Source organism: Mizuhopecten yessoensis, unplaced genomic scaffold (genome assembly GCF_002113885.1).
Source record: "Mizuhopecten yessoensis strain PY_sf001 unplaced genomic scaffold, ASM211388v2 scaffold10949, whole genome shotgun sequence".
NCBI lineage: Eukaryota > Metazoa > Mollusca > Bivalvia > Pectinida > Pectinidae > Mizuhopecten > Mizuhopecten yessoensis.
Window position 1 is genome coordinate 437,302 of NW_018408802.1, and position 11,898 is coordinate 449,199.

Consider the following 11,898-nt stretch of genomic DNA (forward strand, 5'->3'; position numbering starts at 1 on the left):
GGGGGGGGCAATCATTTCTTAAATAAATGAAGTTGGTTTGATCCAGGGGAGCGGGGCCCTGAAAGGGAACTTAGCTAAATTTGCTTTAAAATGCATCTCCTACTTAACGCCAGAGAGGATTTCAACCAAATTTAGTCTGTAGCATCACTAGGGGAGGGCAATCATTTCTTAAACAAATGAGGTTGGTTCGACCCCTGAGGCCAGGGGGCAGGGCCCTGAAGGGGAACTAAGCTAAATTTGCTTTAAAACGCATCTCCTGCTTAACGCCAGAGAGGATTTCAACCAAATGTAGTCTGAAGCATCACTAGGGGAGGGCAGTTATTTCTTAATTAAATGAGGTTGGTTCGACCCCTGAGGCCAAGGCCCTGAAGGGGAACTTAGCTAAATTTGCTTTAAAACGTATCTCTTCCTAAACGCCAGAGAAGATTTCAACCAAATTTGCTCTAAAACTTCATTGGGGGAGGGCAATCATTTCAAAAACATTATTGAGGAAGAACATTTCTTAATTGAATGAGGTTGATTTGACCCATGCGGTCCTAAGAAATAGTACAGCTAGATTATCATATTCTATCGTGTAGTTTTCATAAATTGTTAAAAATCGGTTTCTAGGTTTATAAAAACCTTATAGTTGAATGAAAATTAAAGTATTGTCTAATTACACCCTGTAATATGACATATTACTTATTTCAAAATCTGTTAACATGGCAACTCAATGGAGGCCCCTAATTAGTTGAGTCAGATATTGTGGTCCCAGTTGGGTTAGAACATAGATCTTGTGTGGTTTTGAGGAAATTTTATATAAAGATGTACCAATGCATTCAGTTGTACAATGTAATGACTTAAATATAAAACCATTTTCCCATTAACGATGTACCAAGTATGTTGCTGCATGACATTTGTCTGCCAGTATCTCTAATCAAAAACTTTTGGGCAAGATTTCAAGAATAAATTTTGATTAAATTCGGAAGGAAACATCCCCTTAGAAGGGTACATTGTATTGCATTTTGTAAAAATGAAGTGGTGATATTCTATTTCGAGATTTGTAATTTTGAAAATGTGAGCTGGACTATAAATAGATGTTGTATAATGATTGTGCCAGGCTTTTGATACACCTGTCAGTTGTGACACAGTCAGTGTTATGACGTTGTGTAATTGATTACATATATTGGGAATAGCTCAGTGAATCCAGGATTACATAGATATGATCTTAAAGTCTCAACTGACGATCTATACTATGTGGGGCTTATGGACCTTTGACAGTCAGTGCTACAACGTTGTGTAATTGATTACGTATATCGGGAATAGCTCGGATAACGTTGTGTAATTGATTACGTAGATCGGGAATATTAATCCAGGATTACATACATTTGTAGGTATGAACTTCAAGTCTCAACTAACCATCTATGCACGTAACAATAGATTATCATCGAGAATAAATATAACCTAGAAAGGGGATAATGCTAGAGAAGAGCAATTATAGGGACGGCTAGAGAAGATGTTAGAAGAGCAAGGGACGGCTAGAGAAGATGTTAGAAAAGCAAGGGACGGCTAGAGAAGATGTTAGAAAAGCAAGGGACGGCTAGAGAAGATGTTAGAAAAGCAAGGGACGGCGAGAGAAGATGTTAGAAAAGCAAGGGACGGCGAGACGAGAAGGGCTAGGGACGTTTAGAGACTGCACTAGGGTACAGATACAAACGACAGAGACGGATCCTAACACTTGAGATTACCAGAATAAACGTCTAGCCAACCATCAACCCTTGTCACACAGTTTTGATGAGAGATATCAATGGTTTGGGAAGTGTCTGTCTATCTGTCCATCAACATTTTAGTTTAAACAAGAAACTTGCTTAAATACATTTCCACATATTATTCAGATGAATCTTATTTAAACATCATTTCATTTTAAAGTTGAGCAAAATCAGTGTGCATAATGTTTAGGACACTCTACGATAGTTTGCTGGGGGTTTCTACACAATAACCTCAACATATGTGACTGGATCTTAGGGTAGTTTTTTTTTTAACAAAGCTAAGTTAAATGAAGCAAAATCTATCTTAAATTGGGTACATGTAACAATCAGGAATTCCGTTTATTTTGGTTATGATGATTTAGAATATGGGGGAAGGGAGACAATTCGTTTACAATTTCATATTTGTATTTTGGTTGGGAATATGGACATGGAGGAGCAATTCAATACTTTTAAAAGTGTTTATTTGTAACATTTTATTGTCTACTTTATGAAGTCTTGAACAGTTATTTTGCTGTTAGATTTTTATTATTTTGTAAATTTCACACAAAGACTACTATATTTTAATTGTGATCCTTTTTAGCTCACCTAGTCAAAAAGAGAAGTTTTGTGTGTACAGCCTTACTACTTTAAAATTATGTATATTCCATATATATAACCACATAAATACATAATTGGCATAAAGAGACAAATGCAGAACTATGCTGCCAGTGAATGTGTATTGACCATAGAGTCAAGACCCGTTCCATCTGAATTGACACTTCTTCCCTGCATCATATCTTAGAAAATTTCGGTGATTCCAACCCTAAAATTACACATATTTTGGTTGGGCATTTCATAATAAATGAATGCAACTATCTTACTATGATCAGCTTCTATATCAGGCCTCACCCTGGAGACATTGTTAGTTAGTCATAACATGGAGTTGATTAAGATTCCCGCACCATAACAACATAAACCACTGCTGGGAATGAAGAGAAAAACCCAATTAATCTTGCTAATATATGCTAGAATCAGCCCCTGAGACCAGACTCACCCCAGGTATCTCAGTCCTAGGTCATAACATAGAAACAGTTTAGATCCCCACCCTGTAATTGTATAACCATATAGCATGCTACAAGGATTGGTCCCTCAGTCTGAGTGGGTCAGCCTTACACCTAGTGCCTTAGTTCTAGGGTCATAACAACTAGGTAACCCCCAACCTTTTAATCTCTTTGTGAAATGCAATCATGCTACAAAGTTTGGCTCTCAGTCCAGCCCCATCCCTGGTGACTTAGTTCTGAGGTCATATAAGACCAGTTGAGCAATGGATAATCCAGATACTACTTTATGATTTAGATGTCTAGGGATTAAATCACTGTTGCATAAACGTTTTTTTTTAATCATGAAAAAAAAAGTGCTGGGTCTCTTTACCTTAATGGATTTTCTTTATTTCCTTTACTGATTATATTCATTTGTATTTCTGTTTCATCAAACCAATGCAAGAAATAAATCAACTTCACTGAGCGGGATATTGAACAAATATGTTTGCTTTTTGTTAGCAACTCACTGCATCAGTGTTTAATTATTTGGAATACTGTAGGTCAAGGTAAATTGTTTTTAAGGTTTTAGAATTTCTTCAAGTGAATAAAAGTTACAAATTATTCTATGTTGTCAATGAATATGTTGAAATAGTTGTGATGATGTATTGTTAAGTTTTGACTCTTATATTGAGTCAATGACATTGTTTTTTTTAATCAATTAAATGTAAACACTGATGCAGTGGCTAACAAAAAGCAAATATATTTGTTCAATATCTTGCTCAGTGAAGTTGAAATATTTCTTGCATTGGTTTGGTGAAAGCTAAATTGCTGAACTTGATCCAAACACTTAATTATAATGAGGATAGATTAAAACATTTGAAATTCATTATATCTGGAGCTGTGGAGTTATCTAAAGATGATACCAGAAAAAAAACATATTGATGAGTATATTATAACATTTTTTTTTATTAAAACTGAGTGAGTGGATCATTATAGCAGTATAAAATAATATTTTATACCAATCATTTATAGTTTATGCTAATAATTAAATTTTATATACAACAATTGAGATCACTGGAAAACGAAATAGAATCCTCTCCTCTTTGTTAGCAATCATTCATATTTCGTTTTTCTACATGTTACGTGCTTAAATGACCATAGTTGTTAATAGGACATTAAACAAAATAAAACCAATCCTTTTATATTTTTTAATGTAAAGTAATAAGCACAAACTCCTTACGCAGTTACGCCCCTTTAAGCGTAGGTCTTTCGATGACGTCACACAGCAACAACTAAAGCGTCAAAATGGCGGACACTTAACAGGTGCCCGATACATATCCTGTACGTCTCATTAGATTTAGCGATTATAGAAGAAACATGCCGAAGAAGAAAGGAAAATCGGGAAAATCGAAGAAAGGGGGGAAGAAGAAGGGCAAATCTTCTGCGAAAGAGGGATCTAAGCCTGCGAAAGCAGACCCAATGGCTCCAATGTTTGTGCAACCCCCACCTCGACCAGGCGAGAGGGTAACGTTACAGTACAATTAACTTCCATCTGTTTGTTAATTGATATATCGCTACCTTGAAGGTGGTCCGTGAGAGGACATATACATGTTAGTATAGAAATAATCGGCTTGTGTCAGTGTAATAAATGAGCTCATAATTTCCCTTCGAAAATAAGAATGGTAGAAGTTGATTCTCCTTTTTTTGACAATCTGCATACCACCTCTGGTGTAATGTCGAAGGTGTTTGGTAATCGAGTATAAAGAGATGCTAATTGTGACTGTTGTCATTGTTTGTTGTCATTGTTATTGTTCATACTATAGTATAACGTGTCTTCAATTTCCAATGACAAACAAACATATTGAAGTTAAAACACAGTAACATAGAGTCTACTGCACACACAGGTTTAAGCAATATGAAATATGTGTTGAGTTTATGACGTCTCTTAATTGCTTTGTTTCCTTTGATGATACACATTTATCAATTACACACAGCTAGTGGAACTCTTGAAGAAGAATCCAGTGGATGAAAAGGAGATTCATGGATACAAAATGACCAACAGAATTCTAAAGCAGCTGACTCCTCAAGAAATCAGAGATCTATTGATGGTGTTTGAACTGTTTGATAACAACAGTGATGGGTAAGCCATGCTCAGTTTTAGTGTCATCCTCAAATTCCTTGGATATATGCTAACGTAATTATGAAATCTGCACCCTTTGAATACAACACACAGTTATTTATTTGATTGTTTTCAAATAAAAATAACTTACCAATACATAGGCTGATACATGTCCTTTGAAGATGGAGCGATGTAAAAGCCAGTCAATTTTACCGTTACAATTTCATATGATTCTCTTTTAATGTACATCAATTATAGGATTAATCTTGTATACATGTATCATCTACAAGGTGGCATAAATACAATCAAGCTTTTCATCTGGATATATTCAAGGGGTGCAGAGATTAAAAGTCAGCTTATATATACAAATGTATGTACCCCCTGGAAACTCCAGGATGATTCGGTTTGGGGTATACAGCAATTAATTGTGTATATAATGTTCACATGACACATCTTAGTTTAAGTTGTATGCTTACTTAAACAACTTTTTAGCATGTGGTGGGATTTGATTGTTGATTATAATTACCTCAACTCCATTTTGAGATACTATTCATGTCTGCTGAGATTACATGACATCATAGTTGATAAATAAGTGCAATGCTGTCATCTCAGATATACAGTACTTTGTGTAGGTATTATTGTATCCCTTAACAATTAAGGCAGATTACATTGCTGATGTTCTTCACAGACCACCGAGCTGTATAAATAGCGGAGGTACATACTATATTATGTATGTATCAGCGTACTGGGAAGTAATACAGGGAATGGTTCCAGGAGATCTATAAAACATTGACACTCCATTTAACTTATCTGTTCGCACTGTTCACACTGTGTTTCCGGTCATTAGATAGCCACAGCTAGTGTTGTTTCATCCTTTATAATTTGCGCATATTTATAATATTTAAAAAAGTCGATACCATTGTCTTATTTACATTTATACATTTGTACATATTTGTTTATACAGCAATATATTGGAATAAGGTTAGATAATTAGCGAGTATCCCCACTAAATCACTATTAGGAAATTTATACAGTTCAATATCCTGCATTTTAAAGGATATTTTAGGAGCGTCTGAATTATCTTTGCTAGTTTTTATCAGTCACATAGATATCAGCTAGGAGATTTGAAAAACTTAATTGTTTTGATTTAACTTTTGACAGGTACCATGGGTCAGCCGAACTCCGCCGTGCAATGAGGGCCTTAGGATTTAAGTGTTCTAGGGAGGAGGCTAAACAGCTGATATCTGACACAAGTCTCAAGGGCAAACAGTGAGTAAAGAGTTATTTAAACAATATTTTGATACTTGAGTGACCAAGCACATATCTATGTATTTTTTCTTAAAAGCCTTTTTTTAAATTGATAAACATGTGTACATTTGTACATACATGTAGTTCATTTTTAATGTATGTACATGCATGTGGTTTAATAATTATTTTTCATCATATGAATACTTTGTTATTCAGTGAATATATATACCACATTATATATTTTATATACACACTTATTTTATATATGGGGCAAAGAAGTAATTCCAACAGTGTGGACAAGTTTAGGTTGTCAAATTTTCGGAGCGATCCACTCCTTTTTCAAGACACAGTGAAACAGAACAGTTACATGTACATATACATCATATTACAAGAAGATAGAATTGATATGCTATAATTGAAAATATAGCTTTTATATAAAACCAATAGTCCCCTCGGCTAAAGACAGCCGAAGGCAGCAATTAAGCTGAGAGCATCGCAGACAAGGAACGCTGATGTAGAGGACCTATGATTTTATATATATACTCATGATCTAATGTGATGCTATGTAATGTTTTATATTTAGATGTGTGATTGTCTGATAAAATCAATGTTGTCCAAATCATGTACCATTGAGAACCTGCATTACAAATAGGACAAGAACTTAACCTGGCACCCAAGCCACAAATCAATATTAACCTTTTTAAATGTTTATTGTTGAAGTACATTTAATGAATAAGTAATGGACTTTATGATGGTTCATTTAAGGTGATATATGTCTGAAAAAGTGATACCCCAGTATTTACACTTTACATTTACCATCATGAAGGTCTATAACTCTAATATGAAATGGCCTTGATGAGCTGAAGTTGCAATCCTACGAAAAACAATAATTATGATAATACATTTTTTTCTGTATATGTAATAAAAACATTTTTTTCTGTATATGTAATAAAAAACATTTTTTACTGTATATGTAATATTCTAGAGGAGGCATTCAGAACATAACAGACTTAGCTTATCATCTTTCATGTTTGTGTTTTAGTATGATAGATTTCCCTGAGTTTCTGGAGGCGGTGATAGACAGACAGGGGGACGCCAGAGACATGTATGATGAAATACTCAAAGGATTTAACATGTTTGATTACGGTATGTTGTTTAGATGATTGTTGCACATTTACACAAAAATAATTTCTTGCACTTGGAATGAATAATATGATACTTCATATGTGAATGGATTTAATGCATCAGTAATTGGCCAAACATAAATAGGTGTTCTATAACATGTTTGAACAAATTTATGGTAGGTATATATATATACGTAGCTATATATAGGTAACACATTTTTATTTTTGAAAGTAATTTCATTTGATTTATGTAGGAGTGTGATCTTGACTATGGCAGTGCTTCTTCAAAAATGTTAAGGGTACCGTTAGGTACAAAAACATTACAGCAAGTAGGGCTATTTTGCGTTTTGCCTAATACTCAGGTACAGTGAATCATCAGACATTCTTAGTAAACCTAAAGTATGACAACTCTTATAAACCACCATTCAAATGTGTAATATGGCTAACCTTATCCCCAACACTCAACTATATACAAGAAATCTACAGTCTAGTAATTATTAATAATATTGTCCTTCAAAAGCAGCTGTGGGTTAAAAAGTTACCTAGAAAAATGAGAAAGTTAACCAAGAATATGAAGGTTCTAGGAGGAAAATAAAAAAAATCTAACACCTATAGAAGACACTTGTCTGAACATTTAACTCAAAATACCTTCCATAAAATTTACTATCAACCTGGAATAAGGTCCAAGTATTCTGGAATGGCAGAAAATCACCTGAAGCCTAAATTGGAATTAAGAATCTAATAGCCAAAATTGTATATGACTTTTTTACATTTTATTTGATTCTATAATTAGAAACAGATTTTATATACTGAAGATGCACTTTACTGTTGTGTTGTCATTGATGCAAAGTATAATATTATGCAGTAGCATGTATTGTTGTTGAACAATATTATCTGCGACAAAATGTTTAAACTATTCGATAATCAATAAATAATAGCGCTTTTAAAATTAAAAAAACAAAAATCCTATAAACCTTTTCATAAAATCTTACTTGTATAACAATGGAAATTGCTTATTATTATTTTCTTTATGTTTTTCTTATTGTTTTTCTTGCCATAAGTCACTTATTTATATATATTTGAAGGATAAAAATGAATAAGTCAAGTTTTGTTGCCGGATTAAGCCCAATATAGAACAAGAGGAAGTTCTAGATCTGTTAGAACAGTAGAATACAGACTCAGTATAATACATGTCTACTCTATATACATTTTGCCCGCCCTTAATGAGGGCGAATTTTTCAATTTGCGTAGTAATTAGCTGTTAAGAGCGAAATCAACACTAGGTGAATATGGCAGGGCGAAAGTTTGTCTGGGCTAAAACTTTCCAGTATTCTTTTTATATAGCACATGAACAGATAATATGTAATCATCTCACCTAAAATATGGTACAAAATGTCAAGCATTTCTTGATGTTAATTGATTTCTGTTTTCCAGAGAAGACAGGAGCAATATCACTGGATGGATTGAAGCTGGCCTGTGAAGATGCTGGTATCAAGTTTACACAGAAGGAGCTGGAGGAGATGATTGAGGAGGCGGATCTCAATGGTGACGGCAAAGTCGACCAATCAGAATTTATCCGTATCATGCTGCAGACTAATTTATTTTAGACTTTTCAAACTCTGGCTCAGTGTTATGTGCAACCTGTAACATTGAGCTGATAATTCAATTCAAGAGGGTGTCTGTGTGAATTAATAACATACTTTGGGATGAAGTATTTGAGTTCTGCCCCGTTATGAAAATTCACGGCCTGTTTTCAGGAATTATATTGCAATATCTGATAAATGTGTCATAAATGCAGCTTAACCATGACCTTAAAATAAAAATTGATAAATCGGAGAGATTTGGACTGTACTTTCAGGGATTTTTTTTATGATTTCTTTCCTTCGACTCCTTTTTGATATAATTTTCTGTTTTAACGACATTAGTGAATTACAATTTGTAACGGAAATAGATATTGAATCGATATTTACAATTTTTATACATTGTGTATTTAAATCCAATATTACAACTTTCTATTTTGCAATAACTTTCAATCAATTTAGGGTTTGAGTTTTCCCATACAGATGTATAGTTTTTAAACAACTGTGATATACAATAAGAGAAGTGTGTATAATCTATGTGAGTGTGATTGAAAATATCTTCGTGTATCGTTGTTTGTCATATATACATATTTCATATTCATGTGCTGTTATCATCTAGTCTAGATATTTTTGTAAATAAATTTCATTAAATCATTTTTTGGTATCAGTTGTCTTCTTTCACAAAGAATTTGAAGCGGAACTGAACTGGGTCGACCAGGAAGGTTGAGTGGTTAGAGCATTTATTTAGAGCTCAGAGGTCCTGGTCTGGCCATCGCATGCTTTCTTTTCTATTACATTTGTTGCCGAACTACATGTAAGTATACCCAGGGAAGTTGAGATAGTGTCTTGTATGGCCTCCAGTTTGAAGGATGAAGGAATGTAGCAGAACTGGACTGGGTGGATCGTAGTTGACCGAGTAGCTCAATCGGTTACAGCATCCTCATAGAGCTATGAGGTCCCAGGTTCAAATCTTGCTTGCTGTTGCATTCTGCTTTTCCTGTTACGATAAGATGTGTGGGGTATTGTGCTGTTCTTGTTAGGATAAGATGTGTGGAGGATTGTGCTGTCCTTGTTAGGATAAGATGTGTTGGGTATTGTGCTGTCCTTGTTACGATAAGTTGTGTGGGGTATTGTGCTGTCCTTGCTAGGATAAGATGTGTGGAGTATTGTGCTGTCCTTGTTACGATAAGATGAGTGGATGATTGTGCTGTCCTTGTTACAATAAGATGTGTGGGGGATTGTGCTGTCCTTGTTACAATAAGATGTGTGGGGTATTGGGCTGTCCTTGTTATAATAAGATGTTTGGGGAATTGTGCTGTCCTTGTTACGATAAGATATGTGGGTTATTGTGCTGTCCTTTTTACGATAAGATATGTAGATGTGTGGGGTATTGTGCTGTCCTTGTGACGATAAGATGTGTGGGGTATTGTGCTGTTCTTTTTAGGATAAGATGTGTGGAGTATTGTGCTGTCCTTGTTAGGATAAGATGTGTGAGGTATTGTGCTGTCCTTGTTACGATAAGAGGTGTGGGGTATTGTGCTGTCCTTGTTACGATAAGAGGTGTGGGGTATTGTGCTGTCCTTGTTACGATTAGATGTGTGGGGTATTGTGCTGTACTTGTTACAATTAGATGTGTGGGGTATTGTGCTGTCCTTGTTAAGATATGTGGGATATTGTGCTGTCCTTGTTACGATAAGATATGTGGGATATTGCGCTGTCCTTTTTACGATAAGATATGTGGGGTATTGTGCTGTCCTTCTTACGATAAGATGTGTGGGGTATTGTGCTGTACTTGTTACAATAAGATGTGTGGGGTATTGGGCTGTCCTTGTTATAATAAGATGTTTGGGGTATTGTGCTGTCCTTGTTACGATAAGTTGTGTGGGGTATTGTGCTGTCTTTGTTACGATAAGATGTGTGGGGGATTGTGCTGTCCTTGTTACAATAAGATGTGAGGGGTATTGTGCTCTCCTTGTTACGATAAGATGTGTTGGATATTGTGCTGTCCTTGTTATAATAAGATGTTTGGGGAATTGTGCTGTCCTTGTTACGATAAGATGTGCGGGGCATTGTGCTGTCCTTGTTACGATAAGTTGTGTGGGGTATTGTGCTGTCTTTGTTACGATAAGATGTGTGGGGGATTGTGCTGGCCTTGTTACGATAAGATGTGTGGGGTGTTGTGCTGTCCTTGTTACGATAAGATGTGCATTCTGCTTTTCCTGTTACGATAAGATGTGTGGGGTATTGTGTTGTCCTTGTTACGATAAGATGTGTGGGGTAGTGTGCTGTCCTTGTTAGGATAAGATGTGTGGCGTATTGTGCTGGCTTTGTTACGATAAGCTGTGTGGGGGATTGTGCTGTTCTTGTTACGATAAGATGTGTGGGGGATTGTGCTGTCCTTGTTACGATAAGATATGTGGGATATTGCGCTGTCCTTTTTACGATAAGATATGTGGGGGATTGTGCTGTCCTTGTTACGATAAGATGTGCATTCTGCTTTTCCTGTTACGATAAGATGTGTGGGGTATTGTGGTGTCCTTGTTACGATAAGATGTGTGGGGTATTATGCTGTCCTTGTTACGATAAGATGTGTGGAGTATTGTGCTGTCCTTGTTAGGATAAGATATGTGGGGTATTGTGCTGTCCTTGTTACGATTAGATGTGTGGGGTATTGTGCTGTGCTTGTTACAATAAGATGTGTGGGGTATTGGGCTGTCCTTGTTATAATAAGATGTTTGGGGTATTGTGCTGTCGTTGTTACGATAAGATGTGTTGGGTATTGTGCTGTCCTTGTTACGATAAGAGGGTATTGTGCTGTCCTTGTTACGATAAGAGGGTATTGTGCTGTCCTTGTTACGATAAGTTGTGTGGGGTATTGTGCTGTCTTTGTTACGATAAGATGTGTGGGGGATTGTGCTGGCCTTGTTACGATAAGATGTGTGGGGTGTTGTGCTGTCCTTGTTACGATAAGATGTGCGGGGCATTGTGCTGTCCTTGTTACGATAAGATGTGTTGGGTATTGTGCTGTCCTTGTTACGATAAGTTGTGTGGGGTATTGTG

The 11,898-nt window shown here is 35.7% G+C and overlaps 1 protein-coding gene across 1 annotated transcript; it reads left to right on the forward strand.

Moving 5' to 3' along the window:
* The first annotated feature begins 4,036 nt into the window (after nucleotides 1-4,036).
* LOC110463974 (caltractin-like) lies at nucleotides 4,037-9,493 on the forward strand. The gene is made up of 5 exons (XM_021518944.1): nucleotides 4,037-4,291; nucleotides 4,762-4,907; nucleotides 6,048-6,155; nucleotides 7,177-7,280; nucleotides 8,693-9,493. Exons 1-5 carry the CDS (start codon nucleotides 4,145-4,147, stop codon nucleotides 8,863-8,865), a joined length of 678 nt encoding a protein of 225 aa, XP_021374619.1. The 5' UTR covers nucleotides 4,037-4,144; the 3' UTR covers nucleotides 8,866-9,493.
* Nucleotides 9,494-11,898: the final 2,405 nt, after the last annotated feature.

Coding starts and splice junctions, on each gene's coding strand:
- LOC110463974 (XM_021518944.1), top strand. CDS start 4,145: ATGCCGAAGAAGAAAGGAAAATCGGGAAAATCGAAGAAAGGGGGGAAG. Junction 4,292..4,761: donor CACCTCGACCAGGCGAGAGG/GTAACGTTACAG, acceptor AATTACACACAG/CTAGTGGAACTCTTGAAGAA. Junction 6,156..7,176: donor ACAAGTCTCAAGGGCAAACA/GTGAGTAAAGAG, acceptor TTTGTGTTTTAG/TATGATAGATTTCCCTGAGT.